The sequence below is a fragment of the Bos indicus x Bos taurus genome, chromosome 26, assembly GCF_003369695.1.
Source record: "Bos indicus x Bos taurus breed Angus x Brahman F1 hybrid chromosome 26, Bos_hybrid_MaternalHap_v2.0, whole genome shotgun sequence".
Classification (NCBI taxonomy): domain Eukaryota; kingdom Metazoa; phylum Chordata; class Mammalia; order Artiodactyla; family Bovidae; genus Bos; species Bos indicus x Bos taurus.
The window spans coordinates 32804135-32829471 of NC_040101.1; the positions used below are offsets into that span (position 1 = coordinate 32804135).

General features: G+C 47.7%; 3 protein-coding genes across 9 annotated transcripts; 1 reads left to right on the forward strand and 2 right to left on the reverse strand.

The window, feature by feature from the left end:
- Positions 1-70: 70 nt before the first annotated feature.
- Positions 71-9353, reverse strand: ZDHHC16 (zinc finger DHHC-type containing 16). Of its 6 annotated transcripts, none has more exons than XM_027528447.1 (12): positions 9159-9353; positions 7626-7715; positions 5277-5524; positions 4910-5104; positions 4670-4758; positions 4249-4277; positions 3506-3639; positions 3320-3367; positions 2404-2489; positions 1617-1740; positions 1360-1430; positions 71-663 (listed from the first exon to the last, which is right to left on the reverse strand). In XM_027528447.1, the coding sequence occupies exons 3-12, from the start codon at positions 5517-5519 to the stop codon at positions 549-551; spliced, it is 1134 nt and encodes a 377-aa protein (XP_027384248.1). In that variant the 5' UTR covers positions 5520-5524; positions 7626-7715; positions 9159-9353; the 3' UTR covers positions 71-548. The 6 variants fall into 6 exon arrangements, with proteins under 6 accessions (XP_027384248.1, XP_027384244.1, XP_027384247.1 ...); XM_027528443.1 differs by having other exon boundaries at positions 7626-7739; XM_027528446.1 differs by lacking the exon at positions 7626-7715.
- A 107-nt stretch (positions 9354-9460) lies between these two features.
- EXOSC1 (exosome component 1) lies at positions 9461-16166 on the forward strand. Of its 2 annotated transcripts, XM_027528454.1 has the most exons (8): positions 9462-9571; positions 9679-9794; positions 12244-12318; positions 13769-13857; positions 14630-14663; positions 15176-15226; positions 15357-15441; positions 15768-16166. In XM_027528454.1, the coding sequence occupies exons 1-8, from the start codon at positions 9541-9543 to the stop codon at positions 15872-15874; spliced, it is 588 nt and encodes a 195-aa protein (XP_027384255.1). In that variant the 5' UTR covers positions 9462-9540; the 3' UTR covers positions 15875-16166. The 2 variants fall into 2 exon arrangements, with proteins under 2 accessions (XP_027384256.1, XP_027384255.1); XM_027528455.1 differs by lacking the exon at positions 12244-12318 and having other exon boundaries at positions 9461-9571.
- Positions 16167-17872: 1706 nt separating this feature from the next.
- PGAM1 (phosphoglycerate mutase 1) lies at positions 17873-24494 on the reverse strand. Its single transcript, XM_027528790.1, has 4 exons — positions 24229-24494; positions 20550-20824; positions 19859-20039; positions 17873-18958 (listed from the first exon to the last, which is right to left on the reverse strand). The coding sequence occupies exons 1-4, from the start codon at positions 24365-24367 to the stop codon at positions 18789-18791; spliced, it is 765 nt and encodes a 254-aa protein (XP_027384591.1). The 5' UTR covers positions 24368-24494; the 3' UTR covers positions 17873-18788.
- Positions 24495-25337: the final 843 nt, after the last annotated feature.

Here is a 25337-nt window from a genome sequence, read left to right on the forward strand (position 1 = left end):
TGCGCACTAGGCCCTGACCCTGATTTCCCCTTCCCTGTCCCACCGGAAAGGCAAAGAGTGAAAAGCTACAGTCTTTACAAAATCAAATACCTTTATTTTTGCTCCCTTCAGCAGCACATGAGAAGTGGCAGTGACCTCAGCAGTAGGCCTGATATCTTTGCCCTGTTGAGAAGCCAGAATCTCATCTCTACCATTCAGCTGTTTCCTCAGACGGCAAGTGGAAGAGGTGGCGGCCAACCCCAGTGCTGTAACCTGGAGGAGGTCGGGGTCAACCTGGCAAGGTTGCTAGCTGCCTGATCTCCAGTCTGGGGCTGGACTTATGTTTGCCTGAGTAAAGGGACATGAGTCCTAGGATTTCTCCACATTGTGCCTTGCTTCTGCAGCAGCCAGGAGATCAGTCCTTGAGTTGTCCCTGCATGGTACCCTGGGGCAGGCCCACTGGCTCTTTTGGCTCAAGGATCCCAAGAAGCTATCCTTGGAGGCCCTTGAGGCAACGCAGGAAGCAGGGTGGTGCTCAAGTTGTGGCTGACACACTCCAGCTTACACGCTCACACTGCCATCACAGAGGCTGAGTGAGCAGTCACCCAGGGCGGGGGATCCCAGCTCATTCCGTTCCCATGGGGCAAGTGACTGGAAGGTAACAACACCCGAGTAAGCCAGTGCCTGTAAGAGAAGACAAATACTCCTGAGATCCAGGCCTTCCTAGTCTTCCTCCCTGATCCTCAAGCCTCAGCAAAGATAGCTCAAGGCAGTCTGAAGCTACCTTGGCATTCATCACAAAAGTAACAGAAGTTCCAATTTAGTCCAAGAAATACACTTTTCACTCTGGTGCCTTGAAGGCCTTTAGAGGTTTTGAGCTAACTTCTAATGGGCACTGCGAGCACAGTGACAGGCAGCAATAATGAGGACAGGAAAAGGGAGGGCAGGTACTCAGTGGTCACCTACTTACTATTGCCTCGGTAGCTGCAATCTAAAAAACGATTTACCTTTGTCTCTTGGGCTGAGGGAGCTAGCTTCATTTATTGTCTTAGATCTCTGTCACAAGTAACTTCAGTCCCACAAGTTATCTGCTTGAAATCCAACACTGCCATACAAATGAGAGCTCCCTTCCTGAGAACAGCTTTCAGGACTCTACTGTAGTCATCTGCTACTGTACCAATATAGTAGCCACTGGCCACGTGTGCCTAATTAAATTGGTGAAAATGAAATTAAAATTCAATCCACTAACATATGAGGCACGTTTCGAGCACTCAGAAGCCATATGTGACTAGTGGCTAATGTCAGGCAACACAGGTGTAGGATGTTCTTCTCAACACAGCAAGTGCAACAGACAGCGCTGATCTAGATGTTTTACTTTACCTTCCTGTGTCCACACCCAGGAATACCTTCCAGTTGTCCAAGCAACCATAGTTGTAATGATTCCTAAAAACCTAGAGCAAAGAAAAACGTTTCTAAGAACTCTCTTCCTTAAACCAATTTTGAGCCTAAATTAGCTAGGCAACTTCCGGGCTTCAGGCCTGCCCTAGTTGGCCCTGACCATGGGAGAAAAACCAACTCTACAGAACAGCAGGTTTGGTTACCACTCGCCCCAGCACCCCAAAACCAGCCCCACTCACTCTGCCCTTGGCCTGCAGCCGCTGGCGCTCCTTCTTGTTGATGTGCCTTTCGATGCTAGTCTCACCTCGACTGATGAGCACAGCGTGCCATATGGTTAGGGCACCCAGGGCAAGTGCCACAGAACTGAGAAAAGAAGGGCAAAGATTGGGGGGTAGCATGGAGAGGGTTAGAGGCCATAAGTAGGTCTGAAACTGCGCTGAGCAACAGTGACTGGTGAGGGACCTCTGCCTTCTCTCCCAGCTGATGGCTCCTAAGTGAACTTTTACTTCACTGCATCTACTGATAAAAACAGCATCCATGAAAAACCATCTATATGGGCCAAGAATACATTATGTGGCAAGGATAATGGGGAAATAAGTCTATTACTAATGAAAATGTCATGCATTTCCTAAAATACCCATGCTTGGGCGACAAGAAAAGGGGACTAACAGCACCAAGGATCAAAATAAAACGGCACCTCAGACTCCAGCTCTACCATCTCTACTTGCGTATCACGCAACAGATCACCTCACCCCCTCACATCTGCAGTTTTCCTCCTCTACAAAATGCATCTGCTCTTAAAAGGAGTTGAACTTCCCTTCGCACATACCAAACCCTCAGTGCCAAGTCCTTCGTGTTCCCTCCCCCAAAATGCTGAAGAAAATTAAGCTCTACTCTTGGCCAACCTAAGTGAGGCTAAGAACAGCAACAGTTCATACAGGGAGGGGTTCCTGCCTGTGTGGGCACTGTAAAAGGCTTTCTGAAGCTGCCCCTCCCTTCAACTGTCACAAATGAGAGTTAAGATACCTGCACAGGAACCAGAGGTAGACAAGACTCTTGTGAGTCACTCTTTCTCGGAAGGAGAAGGTGGGTGGTGGGGTCTGATGGTAAGTCTAGAAAAAAAACAGCACAGTCTGGCTCCTTGACTCTGCTGGTCTCCACCAGAACCCAGCACCTGCAGGCAGGGAAGTGATCCAGGCCCAGGGGGAGAAGATAGGGGGTTCAGCCACAGAGGAGTCAGGGCAGCAGCCAGATGGGTGGACCAAGCCAGTGGCATCGTCATGTGGACATACACTGGGCAGAGCGGGTCTGGACAGGATAGTAAAGCACAGGAGGGACCAACCCTGGGCCTTTAGCTGTGACAACACAAACGGGGCTCCAGGGGAAGCCACTCCACTTCCCAGTCAGAACTGTGCGGCTGTAATCCCCTAGAGAGGGGACCAGATCACACCCAGAATAGAATGACTGGAGGGGGAGAACAGGGAGCCCCACTAAGGACCAAAATGGCAGCAGAGGCAAATCTCAAGCCGACAATCTGCTCAAAACAAGGAGTCCTAAAAGGCCTGGGGATCCTGATGGAGATGCAGACAGACCAGGAGCAAAGGATCATCAGACTGGCCCAGCCCGACCTCTGTCCCCTGGAACCCCATTACACAGACTAACATGGACTCTGTACTGCTCAGGCCATCACCAAGGCAGAGCCCTTGCTCAGCCCAAAGAAGGTGAAATGGGATAGAGAGCCAAAAACTCACATACCAGGGACTCCCAGCTGGTCCCCAGGCCACTTGGTCTGGGGGCAAGCAGCCCCCAGAACACCCCGATCCAGTCTCGACTGGCCTGAGCCCAGTCTCTACAACTCGACTAACAGGTGGGCCCCAGTTGCCTCAGCACCTCTATACCCCTGGCCTGAGCAGCAGGAGGCAGTGGGGTGGGGAGAGCCCACCTGGTTGGCAACCGCCTGTAGTTTGTTCTTGTCGAGCTGTTTCATTTTCTAAGGGGATGGAAAACAGTGCTGGTTACACTCTCAAGCCTCTAGGAGAGGGGGGTGCTACCAGCCCCTTCTTAGGGACAAATTCCACACCCCAAAGTGCTCTCTACTGAGCTGCTCTTTTCCTAACTATGGGCTCACCTCGATGGCAGCATAAGCCTCCCGGAAAAGGTCCCAGCTTCCATAGCTGCAGTAGACACAGCCCAGGGTCATGAAAAAGCAGAAAGAGAAGAAGTACCGATGGTTATAGTGGCCCACACAGTTGTTTAGCCAGGCTGGTGGGGAAAGGATTAAGGACAAGACCAAACACACAACTTCAGGGGGTGTCCTGGCTTCTCTGGTTTCTCTGTGGTTCCTAACAATATCATCCAAGCCCAAGGATTCCATCACCAAAGGCAGGAAAATATGGGACTTCCCTGAAGTTGAGGGGAAAGTGTTAAAGCTTTTCAAAGCCCTCACGAGTCCCACCAGGAGATCATGAAAGCCGAAACCCTTTAGTAAAATGTGTCTGCCAATATTCAGACAAACAGGTTTACCAGACATCTGTGTGGGACAGCAGAAAGGGACCGATGGTTCTATCTGGACCCCCACTGGACAACCCACTGAACAAGACCTCTCTTTCCATCCGATGGATGTTAGCATGAAAGTCTACGAGAGAAAGAGCTGTTAGGGAGAGAGGCCTTGCTCCCAGAAGATCCGTCCCAGACAGCACATTATTCCCAGGAGATGATTGGTCCCCACAACTGCTCTTCTACTAACTTCTCCTGAGCCCAGTGTTCTCTGCAGGGTGAAGCTAGAAGCCTTAGGTCTGTGGCCCTTAAACCTGTGCAGTGCTCTGGAGCTAAAGGAGGAGGTTTCAGGCAGAGGAGATAGCAAAAGGATACGGCAGTGATGATCCATCTTCAGCACACACCTGTGAGGGAGGGACACAGGCTCTGTTACGGTGGCCAAGGTTCTCGAGATGTCAGTGCCAATCCTTTCCTACAAGGACCAGCATCCTGCTGAGGCGGAAAGGGCACAGACTTTGAGGACAGCCAGGCCTTGCTTCAAACCCTGCTTCACTGGCTACAAGACACTGGACAAGGTAACTCGGGTCTCTTGCCTACCTTGACCCCTCTCTCTGAACCTCACTTTCCCCAAGCGGTGATAACGCATAACTCACAGGCCATCCTGGGGCCCATGTCCTCAGGACATGTGGCCTGGCACATGACAGGGTACCCCATGAATGTCCAGGCAAATGCCAGGTCTAGGTTTTGCCCTGGGGCTACAGCAAAAGGGCCATGGCTGGGGTTCCCAGAGACCCACCTATTGCAGATGCTGCAGTGGTGTGTTCGGGCTGGCTTGGGGTTAATGCACTTCTTACAGATGGAGACTGTTGTCATATCATTCCTGCCCTGTGCAGAGGGAGAAAAGCAACGTGACGACTGCGGCAGCACCAGTCTCGTACCTCAGAAACACCAAGGGACTCTCCCCCCCATTCCTGGGACTGGCTCCCATGGCCTGAAGTTCTCTTCCACCCCCATGCCCCTGGAGGGGGGTACCCACCTGGGGTGGGTATCCAGGTGGGGTGGTGATAGCCTGGTAGTAATGGAAGACGATGAGAATCAGATTCCAGTGACTATAGAAGAAATGCCAGCAGAGCCGGGGCACGGAGTAGGTTTGGAGGATGAGGGGCAGGACACACAGGTAGGCGATGGCCACGATGGAGCTGGTCAGCACGATCACCAGCACCACGAACACCTGCCAACACCGGGGAGGTCAGGAGGATGCCATGAGAGAGCGCAGCAATGCCCAGAGAAGACTCAGGAGCTTCCCAAGGGTAGGAGGCCAGTGTGGGTCCTGACCCAGGGTAAGTTTGCCAGACACATGCGCTCCCCAAACAACCCTTTTCCTGCCCCCGGGCATCACTCACCACCCCACACCAGCGGATCACGTTGTCCACCAGCCAGTAGATAGGCTCAAAGGCAGCGTCCACGGCGGTGTCACTGCCCCCGAAGGAGTTGTAGAGCAGGGAGCGCAGGCAGACCTTGCCGTAGCGCCAGCGCTGCACCAGGCCGCGGAGCAGAGGTGGGCAGCGGCGCCTGTAGCCCAGGAGCAGAAGCAGGCGCAGGCAAAGGCGGGCAGGGCCCAGCAGTAGGCTCCACTGGCCCCGCATGGCTCCTAGGAGAGCACAGCACCGTGAGGGGCCAGCCTGGGTCCTGTCCCTCCCTGCCCCACCACTGGGCAGCTTAGAGGCGGAGACCTAAGGCTGAGGCCCGCCGGGCCAGTCACCAGCTGGGAAATAGGGAGGCAGCTCCAAGCTCAAGCAGGGTCTCTGGAATTGTCTATGTGGACAGACCACTGGGTAGAGCCCAACCAATGTGCACAAAGCTATCCGCGTGGCCCTGTGGGCCTGGCCACTGTAGCAGAGGTGTCCGGGGTCTCCTGCCTGCCCTGTGCTGTGCTTAGCTGCTCAGCTGTGTCTGACTCTTTGCGACCCCATGGACTGTAACCCGCCAAGCTCCTCTGTCCATGGGGATTCTCCAGGCAAGAATACTGGGGTGGGTTGCCATGCTCTCCTCCAAGGGATCTTCCCAATCCAGGGATTGAACCCAGGTCTCCTGCATTGCAAGCGGATTCTTTACCGTCTGAGCCACGAGGGAAGCCCCTACCTCCTAACAACCGTCTTCACCAGGAACAGCAGTGAGGGAGTGAGTTCACACCATGCGAATCCTGCACCTAGATCTTCCCTGGTGCTATCCAGGCAAAAGACACTTATCCGTCCTACTGCCATTACCGGCCTGGCGGCATGAGAGTCCGTGTCTCCTGTGGGGACAGCTCACCTCCCCCTTGCATGACATAAGATGCTCTGTCTCCAATTCTAGTCCCAGTCCCACTCCAAGCATGAACAAAACAACGGGTCCTGAGCAGATCACCACCAAGCAGGAGACATGGCGGTATGGAGGACGGCGGAAGAAGACCACAGGGCCCGCCCTCTGCGTAATGAGTTTCCCTTGCTCTGTTCTAGCTGGACACTTGAGAGCTTTCTCTGCAGCTGCTGCCCTGGCCCCAGGTGTCCCAACCAGCCTGTCCAGCTCTTTAGCGCTGTGCACGGCTCCTCTGAAAGTGCCTTAACCTCCTCCATGTGATTTTTACCTCAACTAACAGCCACGGGAGGTCAGCTACCCAGGCAATGCCCAGAACAGAACATACAGATCACTTTGATGATATTCTCATCAATTCTGCAGATAAAAGGTCTTATCAGAGAGGAAATTATCTGATTTTCCCCTATGGCTACTTTGTCCTCTGCAACTCCACTGACTTATTTAACAGGCAGCTCAAAGCCCAGCAGAAACTGGAGGAGGCTGCTCCACTGTAGGGATGGTGTCATTTCAGTAACTGGAGCAAGGTACTCTCCTTACACCCTGACATCCCCACAAGAGGCCTTTCAAAGAAAACTTAATTACCTCCTTCCATAAGCCCTCTGAAGACTTAAGGCAAAAACAAAGCCAGCAGATAAGACCAGCAAGGAGAAGACAGACAATTCAGTAGGGACCTACTTCTGTAGCAGGATAAAGTAAGTTGGCCATTTCCATCATCTCCGAGAGGCTTAGAGAACAAAGGGACAGTGCAGAAAAGAGAAAAAGGAAAAGCTCAAACTTCCTACCTCCTTTGACTTGGACTCCTATTGTGTGGAATCCTGATTTGGCTCGAAGCATGAATTTTCAAATAGTGTACAGCTACAATCTAATGTAACAGTGGAATGAAACATTTTACCCCAAAACAAATCCAAGTGACTTAGGTTATCCACACCATCATTCATTCCCTTACTAAAGCTAATGGAGAGTTTTCTATTTACTAAAATAGTTTTAACAGCAACAGCAGGCAAATAAGATGTGTGCCTCATCTGTAATAAACAAAAATTATATACCATCTCTCCTGTTTAGAAGGAAAAAAACCTTCATTTTCTGATTCTCCACTTTTTAGATTGTCTCAGGTACTTCTGGAATTACTGAACTCTACAGGAAATGCCTCAAAGACCAGACTTATCAACTCTCAGCTGCCCCACAACTTGACTACTTAGGATTCAATTCTGCCCTGAAGTAGATCTGTGACCTTGGGCAAATCACCAAATTCTGTTGGGACTCAGTTTTCTTGTGTTCCCATTAATGAGAGAGTAGGATTAAATACTAAGGCACCTTTCTGCTCTACCCACTTTATGACTATATATACAGTTGGTAAGATACAAATGAAATGTTTATAAAGTGCTTAGCACCAATACCTGGATCATGGACGTACTCAATAAATACTTGTTGAATGAACGAACTGGAGGGATGCCGAAGTGGAAAGGCTGGTCAGATGTCCATCTGTCCTACAAATAATAGCAAGGACACTCCTGCCAACGTGATAACACGAAATAAGTGTCAGCTGCTACATTCTTCATGATCAATACAGAGAGAAATGAAAACCACTGGTGGAATCATTGCACTTCAGAGGTAGAAGTCATTCTAGAAAACTATCCAACCAGTAATCAACACAAACATGTAAGCTGAAAACTTGTAGGTACAGAGCTTAAGACCAGATTATGTAAAAGAAGTCTGAGACCAAGGCCCCCTTCCCTTATTTTACTTAGTGAGGTTTGGGGGGGTATGGGAACGCCAGGGAATAAATATGTAGTCCATGGGACCACAACTGAACATAAGAAGTTTTCATCTCAGGAAACTGAGATAAAGCAGAGCTCAAAAAACTGTGTGTTGGGGGTGAGGGGTGGTGATGGAAGTGAACAGGGCAGGAAATAGAGTTTCCCTATCACCCCAAACAGAGAAGGCAATGGCAACCCACTCCAGTACTCTTGCCTGGAAACTCCCATGGACAGAGGAGCCTGGTAGGCTGCAGTCCATGGGGTCGCTAAGAGTCGGACATAACTGAGCGACTTCACTTTCACTTTTCACTTTTCTGCATGGGAGAAGGAAGTGGCAACCCACTCCAGTGTTCTTGCCTGGAGAATCCCACGGATGGGGGAGCCTGCTAGGCTGCTGTCTCTGGGGTGGCACAAAGTCGGACACAACTGAATCGACTTAGCAGCAGCAGCATCACCCCCAACACAAGCCTTGAACACTCTGATCCCTCAGTGCTAGCAACACAGTGACACGTGCCACCAGATCAGAGGGGAGTGCAGGTCACACCACTCTCCTCTCCCCAAGACTCTCAGTCACCAACTCTTTCCCAAGGGGAAACTGGACATGGGGGCTATTAGGGGTGGGAGTAAACACATAGATTCCAAAGACACCAAAGGGCAGAGGAAACAGAGTCGACATAACTCATTTGAACAAAGATGCTGTTTTGAGGGTATTTACAGTCTGAAGCAGCAAGTGTCAATCATCAGTAAGAGCAACACTAATTCATGCACAGACTTTCCTTCCAGACTAGCACGCTTCCGCAAGATTGGAGGCTGCAGTTACAGAAACTGACGAAACGTTTAATTTCTCAATAAGGCTGGCATGGTCAAAGAATGAAAGACTGAAAGTAAAAATTAACTTGAGTACCTGTTCGGTCTCTATCTTGAACTATCTTAGAGATACGGTACAATTAGAATCCTATCCTTGGGGATGAATTTCCAAATCTGTGAAATGGGCGAGTTGGCTGGGCTGACCTTCCAGCTCCACGCCTCAGGGCTGCCCGGAGGGTGCGCTCCGTCCGGTTCGATGGCACGGCCGTGCAAAGCAGGAACTCGGGCTCACAAGGCCCGGGAACAGGGCCCGACCCTATAAAAAGCGACAGGACTGGGCAGAAAAGGCCGCAGCTTCGCTCTTACCTGCCGCCGGCCGATTCTTCAATCAGCCAAGTCGAACTCCGCAGCCTCCGCCGCCGCTCACTGCCACCCCCTCCAGCTCGGCGTCTACCGGCCCGGCTCAATCCAATCAACCATGGCCCGCCGCCCACAGGTCCAGCCTGCAGACCCGGACCCACCGCCCGCCCATCCTTGACCACAGGCGCAAGCGCAGGAGTTCCGAAGCCCCGCCCCCGAACTCGTCCCGATGCAACCTGGGAAATGGAGTCTACGTCTTCTGGAAGCGCTTACGGAGATTACATATAGAGCACACCAATTAGCGCGTTTCTTACTGCGGAACTGCACCAGGATATTGGCCAATGAGAGGTCGGCCTCATTTTCCTCGGGATTTGGGACAGTGGCAGTCATGGCGCCACCCGTGAGGTACTGCATCCCCGGTAAGTCAGCGGTATCCAGAGCAAATCCTGGGCAGGGACAAGGGCAAGAAGGCCAGACGATCAACAACTTCAGCGGACCCATGGCTGATGCAGCGTTTTTTCCGCAGGCGAACGTCTGTGTAACTTGGAGGAGGGCAGCCCGGGCAGCGGCACCTACACACGGCACGGCTACATCTTTTCGTCGCTTGCTGGCTGCTTGACAAAGACCAGCGAGAACGGCGCGGTAAATGGGGCAGCTTCCCTTCTCCTCTGTCTGTCTTTGTCTTACGCTGCCTTTGATTTCGCTGTCTTTAGCCAGGGTCCTACGAGCGCGTCTTTAGTGCCTGGTTCAGGAGAAGGAGTTAGTCTCTTAAGTTTCTGACAGCTGGGATCCCCGCTGCTGGACACTTAGCCATCACAAATTAGTTGTGTTGTCTGGCTTGGCTGTGTTGCTGACACTCGGGGAAGCAAGCTGGGGAAAGAACGGAGGCGAGCTCAGCCGTGCTGTGAGCTGAATCCTGGCCAAATGTCGCCTACTTGTCCGGCTTCATCTCGCTCCGTTACCCGCGCCTCACTCTTTGCAGAAGTCCTACTGTCTTCTTTCAGTATCGCCAGTGGACCACAGAGTGTTTGTACACACGCCGTCTGTCTGGAACACGCTCCTCTCTTCCTTAGCCCGATTAAATCCTACCTACTCAGCGGAAGAGAATCCACCACCATTTCAGGAGACGCGGACTCGATCCCTGTGTCGGGAAGATTCCCCTGGCGAAGGAAATGGCAGCACATTCCAGTACTCTTGCCTGGAAAATCCCATGGACCTGGCGGGTTACAGTTCATGGGGTCGCAAGAGTCGGACACGACTGAGCGACTAAACCACCACCATCCTTTAGATAACCTCACTAGTATCACTTTCTCAGAGAAGCCCTAGTCAAAAAAGGGAGTTTTGTTTTTTGTTTGTTTTAATACTCAGAAAGAGCTGTTGGGGTCAGTTTGCTTGTTTGTTGTGCCACACAGCATGCAGGATCTTGGGTGAAACCCATGCCCCCTGCAGTGGAAGTTCAGAGTCTTAACCACTGGACCACCAGGGAGGTCCCAAGAGCTATTACTCCCTTTCTAAGCACTTAGTTCAGCATGCAATTAAACACGCAGTTATAAGTTCCCCATTAGACCCTTCCACTACTATGCACGTAGTGCAAGGTAAATGCTCAGGAGATGTTTATTGAACGTATGAATAATATTATTCTCCCTGGTTCCAGAAGCTGATCCATGATTAGCTTGGGATCAGATAAGCAGTTCTTGAAGGAGCGGCTTAAAGACTGGAGGTGGTGGTGGGGGGTGTTTAATCACTAACTTGTGTCCGACTCTTGTGACCTCATGGACTGTAGCCCGCCAGGCTCTTCTATACATGGGATTTTCCAGGCAAGAATACTGGAGTGGATTGCCATTTCCTTCTCCAGGGGATCTTCCCAACCCAGGAATTGAACCCAGGTTCATTGCAGGCAGATTCTTTACTGACTGAGCTATGAGGGAAGCCCATATCTCTATACAGTCCGTGGAATTCTCCAGGCCAGAATACTGGAGTGGGTAGCCATTCCCTTCTCTACGGGATCTTTCCAACCCAGGGATCGAACCCAGGTCTCTCACATTGCAGGCAGATTATTCTTTATCAGCTGAGCCACCAGGAAAGCCCTAAAGACTGGGATCATAGTAGAAAGAGAATTCAGTATTGACTAAACCTTAATTCTGCCTTAGGTAAAAAACTTAAACTCCCTTTATAGGTTCTTACCTATAAAATGAGAGACTTTGTATTCGATCACTTTTGGGAATTTCCCTAGGATTTGAAAGTTTGTTCATTTTATAGCTGTGGGATGTGATAATGAGCCAAATATACGTGGTCTCCGCTATCAAGGGGTACAGATAAAAACTGTAAGCAAATAAATGCTCAAATGAATGTGTGCTTACACGTATGATGGCTGCTCTGAAAAAATATTACAGAGTACCATGAGAACATGTAATAGGCAAATCCAACCTAGTCAGAAGTGATATTTAGTCTGAATCTAAAGGATAAATAAGAGTTGAGTGAGTGAGCAGAAAGAGCAGGTTGAAAAGAGATCCTGAGATGGGAAAAAATTTAGTGAATTGGTGAAACTGAAAAAAGACCAGGAGAGCTGAAGCATATTGAACAAGGGAAAGGTTAAGAAAAGATCAGGCTCAAAAGTATCTTTCCTACACCAATAGCCAGTACCATGCTCAAAGAGGAAACTCTACAAGTGTTAAATAGAAGTAAACAAATATGGCCACTGTTATATAACATTTATTTGAAAATTCTAGCCTGTTCAATAAAATGACAAATCAAAAGAAAGATATAACTTTGGAAGAAAGAGTCAGATTATCCGTGATTACAGGCAATGTAGTTGTATGCCGAAAAACTCTTAAGAAAATCACAAAAAAACTCTGGAACTCATCTAAAGTGGTAAGATTGTATCTTCTTGCAGCTTTCTTTCTGTGGCCCCTTGGCCCTCCTGTATCCTAAAATTTCTAAGGCTTTCTGCTCTGGGCTACAAATGAATCTGTAGTCCACCTGCCCATGTGACGTCAACTGTGGCCCAAGGTATCCCATTTTACTGTCAAGCCACAAATACCTTTATCCAAGGCTTAGCCAGGATATTCAGGTTTTATTTTTCTCTCTGTAGCTTCCTGTCATATCTGTGATGAGAGAAACAGAGTCCCAATTACTGCCAGATGTAGGAGCTATTGTAACCTGTAAGGTAAGTTGGTCTTAACCTCCCTGCTTAGGATACCATCCAGTGTTGAAATCATGATCATTATAGAACTGCACTGTCCAGTATGGTAACCAGTAGTCACATGCTGCTGCTAAGTCACTTCAGTCGTGTCCGACTCTGTGAACCCCATAGACGGCAGCCCACCAGGCTTCCCCGTCCCTGGGATTCTTCAGGCAAGAACACTGGAGTGGGTTGCCATTTCCTTCTCCAGTGCATGAAAATGAAAAGTGAAAGGGAAGTCGCTCAGTTGTGTCCGACTCTGTGTGACCCCATGGACTGCCGCCTACCAGGCTCCTCTGTCCATGGGATTGTCCAGGCAAGAGTACTGGAGTGGGGTGCCATTGCCTTCTCCCAATAGTCACATAAGGTCATTTAAATTTAAATAAATTAAAATTAAACAAAATTTAACATTTATTTCCTCAGTCCCACTAGCTCCATTTCAAGTAGTCAATAGCCACAGGTGAATGGTGGTTGCCATGTTGGTCAACACAATTTTTCTATCATCACAGAAAGTTTTACTGGACTCTGCTGGGTCTAGAGATTTCTAGGGTAATGATCAGTGTGGTCAAGTTCAAGCTTATGTAGTTCTTTCACAGAGCTGGTTTCCTCATTATATAATTTTTTACTTTTGTCTGGGAAACAGGAGTACCAGAAGGTCATAAGGAGGTATATTTTTGAACATCTAAAGCGAAACTTTTTCTGCAGAGAAATGAAAGATTTTTATAAAGTCTTTGAGGGCAAGTGCAAATTAGTGCTGTACCAATTAGTAACTACAAGACATCAGTATTCCATGTCCATCCCCACCCTCTGCCAGTTAACTTGTAGCTCTTAGTTTTTCTCTATAAATAATTTCTCCAACAGAAAATCTATGTGGGGAATTCCTTGGCAGTCCAGTGGTTAGGACTCTGCACTTTCAGTGCCAAAGGTGCATGTCCAGTCCCTGATCAGGGAACTAAGATCCTGCAAGCCGCGCAGCGTGGCCACATTTAAAAAAGGGGAAAGGAAAAAAAGAGAAAATCTATGCATTATTTTGAAAATAACTGGACAGGCACAGTGATCCAAATATTACCCAGCAGCTGGAATGGAGACTTAAGTTCCATTCACACTACAGGCCTCTTGGTGAGATCTGCTAAAGGTCTAGTTAGATTTGCTATGCTTCCCTTGTGTATTTATGTTAGACCTGCACATTTTTGAAAATCTCTGCCATATTATTTCATTTGATTTCCCTCGGTAACTCTGTTTTAGGTGGCCAGAGTGGCTCTTACTCCACTTTATGAACATCACTTATGCAGGGATAAATACGAGTTAACTTATCTGAAATTCTATGCTTAGTAGGGATGCTTGGACTAAAATCCTAGTCTTTCCTAGTTGATTCCTGCCTCCTTCAGCTGACAATTGCTAATACTCTAATGCTGCCCTTTCCTCTGTTCCACAGGTCTCCAGCATCAATTCACGCTTTGCCAAAGTACACATCCTGTATGTGGGGTCCACACCACTTAAGAACTCTTTTCGAGGAACCATCCGGTAAGGAGTATTTTTGTCTTCATATTCGCCTCAGCGCCTGGAATGAAATTAGGATAGGATGGGAAACTGGAATTTTTAAGAACAATTACAGTCTATTCCTGCCCTGTCTCACCTCTTTGTGCTTTGATTCTCCCCACGTAGTATCTAAAGAAAATATTACAGTATGTGAGTTAAGACAGAAGGAAGATATTAATGAGATAGGACTTTAAATAAAACAAAAAAGAATTGAATAAGCTGGAGGTGCATTGTGGGTATGATTCATACCAAAGTAAAGAAGGCATTTTAGGAAGTACCTTTTTTTCTTGTGTTTAATATCGATTAACCCAAGCATTATAAGATAATAAAAAGGGTAGTGGGTGAAGTGGTATTTTTCCCCACTATGGGTTCTTGGAGAAGGGACAGACAGTTCTTATAAGCTAGATAATTTAACATATGAGGCTCTTTCCACCCTCAGGATTCTGTGTGGTTCTGTGATGCTGCCATTCAAGCTCTCCTAAGGCAGCAGAGTTCCTTATCCTTCTCTGCCAAATTGGATCCACTTTGCTCTAGTGGGAGATATTGATAATCCTGTTCTGTTTGATCCAAGAATGGGAACTGATTGTTCCCTCGGGGTTAAGACAGGAAACATTTCTCCACTTGCTCCTCTGGGTGGCAGCAGGGTCCTGATCAGGACTTGTCCTCTTTGCTCTTATAGCTCTTTGTCTGCTAGGAGTCTGCAGGATAATTCTTTCTCACAGATAATTAATCTTTCTGTTATTTCTTTTCTTTATAGCAAAGAAGACGTCCGAGCTACTGAAAAAGACAAGGTTGTTGGTTGGTTCTTATTTTTCTTCGTGGCTTTAGGAATCTCAGTCTTTTTAGATTATTCCAGTGAATTTCAAAAGTCTGTGGGAATGTGGAGTCCAAGGAATTTTAAGGTGTTCTCTACTGGAAGATGTGGAACTCACCTCACTATTCCTTTCCTCTTCGTAGGATTTTTCTTCTTTTTGTTGACCAGAGAGGAGCTAGTTTACGCTTTGTCTTTGAAGCCAGGTATTTATTCATGGCTGTTCTCTCAGACTTATTCTGGACCCTTTCAGAGCAGCCATAGTACCTTTTGTCTAAGTCAGATTCCTGATCAGGTTACTGAGTTCAGATCTTTCATTTATGTGATGATGCCACAGAAGCAATAAAAGTTGTTGATCTACTTGAGTAATGGTAGATCTACCACTGGGGTTCTACCCTCTGGAGTTAGAAGTAAACTAGCTCTACCCAGTGGGGTTAATAGTTTCATTATAGACCTGATCGGAGCTTTTACTTAACACTCCTTTCTGTACAGGTTGAAATTTATAAGAGTTTCCGCCCAGGGGACATCGTCTTGGCCAAAGTGGTATCCTTTATTCCCTGCAGACTTGTGGTCCTTTGTCAAAGGAAGAAATGGAAGTAGAGAAACCACTAAGTAGCTATGAGAGGGAAGACGTATAAGTCTTTGTTTTCCTTTACCAACGTGATGTGACTAGATCTCCCTAGGTGATGCACAGTCCAACTACCTGCTAACCACCGCGGAAAATGAGCTGGGAGTGGTGGTGGCCCACAGCGAATCCGGTGAGTTTGTCCATGCTTCCACACGCTTACCTTTTCCTGGGAGCTAGGGTTTGGGATTAGTCCACTGTTTTCCCTCGTTTTTTAATTATCTTAGAAGCAATGTGAGTGTAGATACTGACTACCGGGATTAGAATGATTCTCCTTATATAATCTAAGGAAAAGAGCCACTTACTCCATAAGTCAGTGGAACAAGCAAGGCTTTTTTCTGTATGAGGTGAGAGGTTCACTAGGCAGCTTGGTGACATCAGTTCACACCCACCTAAAAAGAGAAATGTCTCGAGCAAGTATCTGGGGTCCCAGCTCCTACACCACCTTTTCCCTTGCAGGTGTCCAGATGGTCCCCATCAGCTGGTGTGAGATGCAGTGCCCGAAGACCCACACCAGGGAATTCCGGAAGGTGGCCCGAGTACAGCCTGAGTTCCTACAGACCTAAGAAGCCACTTTCCCATGCAGAGGGGAAGCTGTTTTCTAAGAGTACATGTGTGCGTGACATCAGGAGGCTGTTTTTATTCAGACACCAGGGGTTGGTCAGCAGCCACCTTTAGAAAAATCTTCTGTAGGTGGAACATTTTTCTTGTGAACCTTTCAGCGGATTTTATTCTCTGGAGCAATTTCTTTTGGAGGCACCAGCAAACAAACTGTATGATAGTAGATTATAGCCTGTTCTTTGAGTGTTACAAATGTGTATTTTTGCTATGACAAAGAAAACATTTTTATGAAAAGAATTTTAGTTTCTGTTGTCTCAAGTAGGGTAAAGAATCTAAACTGACATGACATCTAGAGCAGAGTCTTTGTAGACAATGCCTAATCACCTGTCTTTTTCTGTATTTTTTATGTTCTCCATACTTTTGAGTACTTGCTATGTGTCAGGCATGGGTTGAGCACAAAATTACCGACTTTTGTTCTAAGATTCAGTACAAGCTAAGGAAACTAACATCCCATCAGGCTACTTTAGACTTAAAGTACTAAAAGTCTTCCTAGGATTACTGTGCACATCAGATAAAAAGCTAACTTGGAAAGCAAGCTGCTTAAATTTTAGAATAAGGGCAACATTCATACTGGGTCCCAGTACTCAGTAGTGTACCTTCTGGCAAGTTTCTGTTTTCAGCATGTTTCCTCTTCTGTAAACGAGATACTAGCCCTTTCAGAGGTTATCAGGATTGAAGATTATGTATATAACATGCCTCACCCAATGGCTAGCATAGAGCTTAAGAATTTTCTAGATGGTGTTACTTGTTCCTACTAGGACGGCATTATGGGCTTTCTCATATTCCAGTGATCTTCTCAAAGGCCTCAGAGAAAAGGTAAATGTGAGCAATGCCCCTTCCCAATTATGTAGATAATTACAGTCAGTCCTCCCTATTCATGGATGGGAAACCCATGAAGAGAGAGCCATCTGTACTATGCCATCTTATATTAGGCACTTTAGCATCTGTTAATTTTGAGATGTTTATTTTGGCTGTGCTGGGTCTTAGTTGCTCTTCACTGCAGCATGCAGACTCAGCTGCGTGCATGTGGGATCTAGTTCCCTGACCAGGGATCCAACCCTAGCCTCCTGCATTGGGAGCTGAGTCTTAGTCACTGGACCACCAAGGAAGTCCCTGCTGCTGCTGCTGCTGCTGCTAAGTCGCTTCAGTTCGTGTCTGACTCTGTGCCACCCCCAGAGACGGCAGCCCACCAGGCTCCCCTGTCCCTGGGATAATCCAGGCAAGAACACTGGAGTGGATTGCCATTTCCTTCTCCGATGCATGAAAGTGAAAAGTAAAAGTGAAGTCGCTCAGTCGTGTCCGACTGCTAGCAACCCCATGGACTGCAGCCTAGCTTCTGTTAATTTTAGTAGCCAGAAGAGTCCTGGAATCAAGTCTCCCCTCTGCAGATAAGGGATGACTGTATATTCATTTTCTCCTGCAAGTGTAATTTCTGAGGAAGTTAGGTAACTGACAGGGATAAAACTTTAGGAGCCAAAAGGAAAAGTGTGAATCAAGTTTACAGTTTACTAATAGAAAGGGACTGGCTTTTTTAAGTCTAGTAAACAAACTTTTACCTTTCTGAAGAAGGTATAATAGTTTCAGAATTTGATTTTAGTAACCAGTACCATTGGGCAAGAGCTGTAGAGAGGCAACAGGAAAGAGTTCAGCTCTTCAACCTGCAGTGGAGAACCCAGTGAGATACATGGTATTTGGAACCCCCCAGTGATGACCTCTCAACACTTCTGGATAAGTCTTCCCTTGGCTTGGACGAGGACCATGCCCCAGATGTGCCATTCTGACTAGACTGTCTGAAGGGAGTGGGTCCAAGAGATAAAATGGCTGTGTAAAGTTGGGACTGGCTGTCCTAAAGCCCTTAGTCATACACGAACTTGGGCAGTGAGAGACATTTCAAGTTGAATGTTCGAGTTGATTTCCTCAGGTAAGACATATCACACAGAAAATATTGCACATCACTCCTTTATTTTATACTGATCTGGAAAAAAGACATTTTTAGTACAGTTATGCTCAAATGAGTACTGGGCCCAAGTGCTGGGCCAAGCAACTGGAACATGATTCAGAAGTCAGGCACAGTGAGAGACACACTTGGACATGATCGAGAGGCATTCCGCTGCCACAAAACAGTAAGGCAGGGGAGGGATTCTAAAACACACAGCAGGATGAACTCCTACACCTTAGACGCCAGGAGCTTATCCCATGATGGTGTAAGGAATGACTTATTTGCTGATGACCACATGTGGGAATATTTCAACCGCCACTAAAAACCCCAGAAGGGTTTTTGGTTTTTTTTTTTCATATTTATATATATATATTTTTAAAGTAAATGCAACACAAAAACATTCAGGATAGATCCAGCCTTTTAGAGTCAGGGAGGAATATTTGATTGAATCACCATGCAGGTTACATTCATCTTCCACTGGAATGACTACAGCCCCAAGTCACCTAACAACTGTGCCCGGCTGGCCTCTGGGGACACGAACAGGCTCTTACTTCTCCTCATTGGTCACACCTCAGCATGGTTTTCTCCCTGTCCCCTACTCAAGCAGCTCCTTAGTAATAAACCACCATCAAACCCCCCAGTAACGACCTCTCAACACTTCTGGATAAGTCTTCCCTCGGCTTGGACTGAGGACCATGCCCCAGACGTGCCATTCTGACTAGACTGTATGAAGGGAGTGGGTGCAAGAGATAAAATGGCTAATGTGGAATTGGGAGCCGCTGGTCCCCACCTGCAGCTACAACTTACGATGCCTACAGGTGTAATCAGTGGGACATGTGCCAGGGAGAGGTGCAGAGGAATAGGGTGGGCCAGGGCAGGGGAGGAGGGTAATCCTTGGGAAAGTAATCTGCTGCTTGCCCTCACTTCTTGGCCTTGCCCTGGGCAGCCACAGCCTCCATGGCTTTACGCACGGTCTCCTCATCCCCCAGGAACTGCATGGGCTTGATGGGCTTCAAGTTCTTGTCCAACTCATAGACCATGGGAATGCCAGTCGGCAGGTTCAGCTCCATGATAGCCTCTTCAGAGAGACCTGAAAATATACCTCCTCATGATCAGTCAAGCAAGATAAGAATCCACAGACCTCTCCAGCTTTACTATTCATCCTCCATGTGGGGAAATGGGTCCTCCAAGGACTCTGGCAGGAATTAAAACAAGACACCCTTTCTGATACTTGTCATGAAAGTAAGGATCTATATTAGGGCAGAGTGATCACCCAAGGAATGCCCCCAATATTCTTTCTCAGCCACTGAACAGCAAGAAAAAAGGGATGAAAGGTATCCCTCCCCAAGGGGGATCTGGAAGCCCACAGTGAAGCAGGACTATACATCTTAGTATCTCAAACGTCCTATGTTGTCCATAAAGCTGCCAAAACGTGGCACATCTGGGCCTCTGCTAGGCCCCTAAGTGAAACAACTTAGGATGCAAATTGACACTCATGTGGGGAGTTGTAATCAGGCTGTGGTTAAGAAGGATTTTTATCAGCAATTTCAACTAGCAATCCTAGTCTAGAGGTAGGCATCTCAAACTTTCATGTGTATCTCCTTTGGGGAGAGATACTTTTCATCCTTTTTTCTTACTGTTCAGTGGCTAAGAAAGAATACTGGGGGCATTCCTTGGGTGATCACTCTACTGTAATAGAGCAATGATAGATGCACCTGGATGACAGACGCAGCTTCCAAATCAGGTCTGAAGTGGGACCTGAGGTTCTAACGTGTAACAAGCACCCGGTGGGGTGTGGCAGCCTCTGGTTCTGCAGATGATGCTTTGAGAAGCAAGGATCATGTTTCTACTAGGAGATAATCTGGACTATCTCTAAGGCTCTCAGTACATCCAGCCCTTTCCTGAAGGTCTCCTTCATACTAAATCAGTCCAGAGTAGTGGCAGTTCTGCTTTACCCTTCCCTGAGGGCCCCTCTGAAAAGCATACATACCCTCCAGATGCTTGACGATGCCCCGGAGGCTGTTGCCATGGGCTGCAATTAGTACCCGTTTCCCCTCCTTGATCTGGGGGACAATTTCTTCATTCCAAAAGGGCAGAGCTCTGGCAATTGTGTCCTTCAGACTCTCACAGGAGGGCAGCTGGTCTTCAGTAAGGTCTGCGTACCTGCGATCCTAAACAAAAAATCCCAGCTTGCCAGTTATTACCAGCTGCATTTGTTCTGCCTATTCCTCATCCCCTAAGGGATCACAGTGATAAGTAAAAGTCTCTCACCAGGGCACTGAGGGCTTGGGAAGGGGGATTATTACTATCCTGCCCGCCCTCCCCTACTACCCACGACTGGGAAGACTGAATAGTCCAAAAGAAACACAACTTTGGAAAGGTGGGCCTCAAGGCTCTTCCCAAGTCACTTCACCTGTAGTGCAGTTTTTTAAAATATGGCAATACATGTAAAAAAAGACGGAAATTCTTTGTAGATAAACCACATAAACTCTTAACTAAATCTTTTAATGAGTAATGGTCATTCCTTGGAGAAGGCGGATTACAAAGGGATTGTAAGGCGGATTATCATAAATTAGAAACTCAGTGATCTAGGCAGATATTAATAAAAGCTAAAAGAGAGAAGTCCAGATTCTGATCCCCTGGTCCTGCGTGCAGCGAGCCAAGCTTCACTTTGTCCATACCTTACTGATGTTGCTGTAGAAGGGATGGTCGGGCTCCATGGGAGGTGGCGGGACATCATAGGAGCGCCTCCAGATCTTTACCTGGGCCTCACCATGCTTGGCAGCAGTTTCTGCCTTATTGAGGCCAGTCAGACCCCCATAGTGTCGCTCATTAAGGCGCCAAGTCCTCACCACTGGCAGCCACATTTGGTCAATGGCATCCAGCACTGTCCAGAGGGTCCGGATTGCTCTCTTCTGCACTGAGGTGAAGCAGATGTCAAACTCATAGCCAGCATCTGGAAATTTTAAGTTAAAAGTGATAAGCTAATGAGGTCCACTCTAGAGCCAGAATTTCTTCTTTTTTCTTTAGCCACACCACACGGCTTGTGGGATCTTAGTTCCCCAACCAGGGATTAAACCTGGGCCCTCAGCAGTGACGGCAAGGAGTTCTAACTACTAGACCGCCAGGAAATTCCCTAGAGCCAGAATTTTCTTACATATAAATCTCAGGTATAGACAACCTAAATGAAAATTATCTGGCTAAATATTTTGTATACCCTAAATATTTTATTTTGCATACAGGAAAAAGAATATTCTGCCTTTGGGGAAGGTAACATTTGTTGATTTATGTTGCAGTTGACAATATACTTCCCAGCAGCTTCCCAATAATTCATCTAACCAAAGGCCCAAATGTATTATCAACGAGCTAACCTGAGATCTGCGCTACTAATCCCCCGAGTGCTGTGCTTAAGCACATTTTAATTTTTTATTTGCTTTAATTCTTTTAACCTAAGGACACTAAAAACTTGGAGTCACTTAATAAACATTTTAGTTAATATTTATAGAAGGTTTACCATCTGTCAGGCACTGGACTAATAAGTACTTTGTATGTATTTTATTTAGTTTTCATAACAATCCAATGAGGTTACATCATTACAATCCATCTTACCGCGTAGGGGAAATATAAACTGCAGGAGTTAAGCAAATTATCTGAGATCACAGATATTACATGAAAGGTTAAAAACCCAGGTTGTATGACTCTAATCCAACTCATAACCACCATCTCTGGCTATCTCCATAGTTTCCTGACTTCTAAGGATTCTGATGTTTGTATTTTAGTTAGAACTGTCACTTCTGATTGACAATTACTAATATATTTCAGTCCTCTCTACTTTCTGGTCCAGGAGAAATGGGATTTTGAATTCAACAATTAGGATACAGCAAGAACTCTTAGAGGATGCTGATAAAACCAGTTTGTTGCATGAAATTGTATCTTCCCTAGAATATGGAAATCACAGTCTCTTCATCCACAGTTCCTTTCTGCTAGTCAAATTACTTGACTACCCTATATATCTACCTATCTACAATTGTTAAACCAAGTTTAAGAGAAGCCACTCACTGGAGAAAGAGCAGACCTCTCCTCTACACACAGCAGTTATGAGGGGTGGTATCAAGAGTTATGTTGGCCCAACCAGTAAGTTACAACCATATATATCTTCGTTTATGTTTCACAAACCATTATTCTCCCTCCCACTTTAATGGGGAGATGTCCCTTTCCAGGAATCTGTTTTCTTCCAGGAGGCTACAAGGCCCTCATTGAAATTCAGCACAAACTTTCCTGTGTGTTGCTTCGTACTGAGACCACCAACAGTAATTAATGAAACGTGAATTTTCTGCCAGTCATTCAATTGAGAATAAGGCCAGTAGGAACTACACTGATGGGGGAAGGGAGGATTAGTCACCAGAGACTCACCAGCACCCACAAGGGAAAAGTCACATCTCATTGCTGAGCCTCAGGACAAGTCCTAGTAGACTCACTTACCATCTCCTCCCTAACTTTATGGGGAAGAATGATTCCCCAGTAAAAGGCTGAGTCACTGGGAAGCAACATCCTCAGTGCAAGGCTCAGCTGCCATGCTGAAAAGCTGTGGTTGTTTCACTGAATTTTCTAATTGCTGTGGAGTGCTGCACATTAGATACACAAATAGATCCCAGAGGAAAAGAGCAGTTCCCCTTATAACTCTCAACAAACTCTAAAGCCTCAAGCCTCTTCCTTTAACTTGGCCATCAAACAAAGCAGAGTTAGGACGCTCCCACGGATGGGCTTAGCTGGTGCCATGTGGCCTCCATCCTCCCTTAGTAAGACGGCGTGATGAAACTCAGTTCTTGCTAACTTGCTCCTGAAATCATGCAAGATTTTATAAGCCCTATAGTACTTAAAGCCCTGGTGAAATTAATACTTTATTTTGGGCCTTTTATATTATTAGATTATTCATATGGTCTTCATCATTCAGAATTTTTGCTTTTAGTCATTGACTTTTTATTTAATCATCTGTGATGCCCCTAAACAGTTATTTTAAAAATTTAATGGGCTTTCTTTTTAAACTAATGCTACTAACATTTACTTAAAAACTCAACTAGGGTCTGTTATTTTAAGAGATTACAAGTTAAGGCATTTGACCAGTCTTAGAGGACAGTTGCAATTTGCTTTGTCCTGGGTCAGTCATCAGCAAACCACCACAGACCATTCAGTTCTTCCTGCAGACAGGAGAGAAAATGGCCTCCTCTACCAGCACTTTCCCCATCCTGGCCTCTCCTAACTGGTATGAGGTCACACTGGGCCATCCCAAATTACTCACACACATCCTCAGCAGGATTACATTTCCCAGATTTGCTTCCAAGCCTTTGCTTCATTTCTAAAAGATCTACAGTGGAGGCAAGAACCTAGGAAGAGCAAATTTGGGCCAAATACCTGATTCACATCAACCAGGCATCAATGACCCATTTCAATGGCTGCTACTTAGTCGAGGTTAAAAGGGAGCAGAGCAGGATCAATGGAAGCACCTCCTCAGTCCGGAGATTCTTTGAATTGCTGGCAGCAGGGAATGCTTCCTTATTAGCATTTCAAAATCACAGAGAACGGTCTGCCAGCGGGGGCCAGCCTGAGTAGGCAAGCTTATCTCACTGCCACTTCCACCTTTACCTACCAGTTCCCTCGCACCTACCTGTTACTCATCCCCAGAACAGAGGCCAGCGTGGTGGACTAGGAATAAGATGTAACTTTGGTCAAGTCCTCTTTCCAACTCTCACTTTCCCAACTATGAAAGAGGGCCAGGGAGAGTTGGGAAGGAAGGGAATGAAATCTGTATACTTCATGGGGTTGTGAAGAGGATTAACTCAAAGCCTTCATTCATGCAACCACTCATTTACATTTGTGGATGCACTCTGGACACGGTTTGTGGAATGCTGCTAAACAGCATCCTACAGGAGCACGTGGAGGTCTTTGGTTAACGCGGCGCCGCGTCACTCCCCCACGGCGGGGAGAAGCATGTGGCCTGCCACTTCATCAGCCTCCCTAGCCTAGAGTAGGTTTGGTTGTAGCTGGGCATCCAATTTAGTAACCCGTCCCCGAGTTACTAAATGCTCAGACTAAGACGAGAGCGATTTCGCAAGGCGGTGTGGTGAGCGCAATAAAACTGCGCGGTGAGCGCCCGGGTCCTCTTCTTGGCTGGGTGACCTTGAGCAAGTCGATCCCCCACCCCCGGCTCATTTTCTGAACTGCAAAATACACTGTTAGAAAGAAGAAGCCTAAGGTCTAGACGTTCTCCGGGAGGGCGCGGGTGAGGCCAGGCGGCCGTGACCCAGAGGCGCCAGCCCCGGCCTTCGCAGCCCACATCCACCGCCCCGGCCTGCTACGCACCTCTCAGCGCCTGCCCGCCTCGCTTCGCCTCCTCGTGCCCGGCTGGGCTCAGGTCCGCGTCGTACCAGCCGCTGAAACGGTTCTCCAGGTTCCATGTGCTCTCACCGTGCCGGATCAGCACCAGCTTGTAGGCGGCCATGGCTGCGGTTCGGGATGCGGCGCAGACTGGGGATCACCGAGATTCCGGAGTCGCTGCCCGGCCCCCGGCTGCGCCTGCGCGCTTGCGCCCCACCCGTCAGCTCCCTTTCACTTGCACGGCCAAATCTTTCCACTAGCTCGGGGCCACCCTCCTCCCGCCGGGTGTACGCATGCGCCCCGTGCGGGCGCTGCAGCCGCCGGGCGGAGGGGGCGCTCTTCCAGGAAGACAGGGCGCATGCGGTCTCCGCCGCCTACTCCGCGTCAGCCGTGGCGGTCACGCAGCGCACGTAAGCGCCCAAAGGCGGTGGAACATCTGGGCCGTGCCCAGAAGTGCATACCGCCCGGAGTGTCATCGAATTGAATTGCAGTTACTCACAAGCCCTTCGTTGTAATAAAATGTTATTATTCCAATCGCGCTTGGCTTGCCCAGATCACTTTCCCATCCGAACACATTGTGATTCACACGCCTGCGTTCCAGTCTTCACTCTTCCATTTTATTCTCTATGTGGACACCGCTTAACCTCGCTCACCCTCGTCTGTAAACGAACGTAGTAAATATTCAGCTGGTGGCTATCTACCAGGAAGGTTTCCCAGGTGGCCCAATGGGTAAAGAATCCGCCTGCAATACAGGAGACACAGGAAACGCGGGTTCTATCCCTGGGTTAGGAAGATCCCCTGGAGAAGGGCGTGGCAACCCACTCCAGTATTCCTGCCTGGAGAAGTCCACGGACAGAGGAGCCTGGCTGGCTACATACCCCAGTGCATGGGGTCGCAAAGAGTTGGACAGACTGAAGTGGCCGAGCGTGAGTATATCTACCTGGAAAGTGCTCAGTAAATGGTGGTTGTTTCTATCTCATTTCCATGGACAATGATCTGCATAAGGACACCGGTTCTGACTGCTGCTGCTGCTGCTAAGTCACTTCAGTTGTGTCCGACTCTGTGCGACCCCATAGACGGCAGCCCACCAGGCT

Coding starts and splice junctions, on each gene's coding strand:
- ZDHHC16 (XM_027528446.1), bottom strand. CDS start 5,519: ATGCGGGGCCAGTGGAGCCTACTGCTGGGCCCTGCCCGCCTTTGCCTG. Junction 2,490..3,319: donor TACAGGCGGTTGCCAACCAG/GTGGGCTCTCCC, acceptor TTTTTTTTCTAG/ACTTACCATCAGACCCCACC. Junction 1,431..1,616: donor GGCTGCAGGCCAAGGGCAGA/GTGAGTGGGGCT, acceptor TCTTTGCTCTAG/GTTTTTAGGAATCATTACAA.
- EXOSC1 (XM_027528454.1), top strand. CDS start 9,541: ATGGCGCCACCCGTGAGGTACTGCATCCCCG. Junction 12,319..13,768: donor GAGCTATTGTAACCTGTAAG/GTAAGTTGGTCT, acceptor TCTGTTCCACAG/GTCTCCAGCATCAATTCACG. Junction 15,227..15,356: donor ACATCGTCTTGGCCAAAGTG/GTATCCTTTATT, acceptor TGATGTGACTAG/ATCTCCCTAGGTGATGCACA.
- PGAM1 (XM_027528790.1), bottom strand. CDS start 24,367: ATGGCCGCCTACAAGCTGGTGCTGATCCGGCACGGTGAGAGCACATGG. Junction 20,825..24,228: donor AGGCGGGCAGGCGCTGAGAG/GTGCGTAGCAGG, acceptor TAAAATTTCCAG/ATGCTGGCTATGAGTTTGAC. Junction 18,959..19,858: donor CATCGTCAAGCATCTGGAGG/GTATGTATGCTT, acceptor GTATATTTTCAG/GTCTCTCTGAAGAGGCTATC.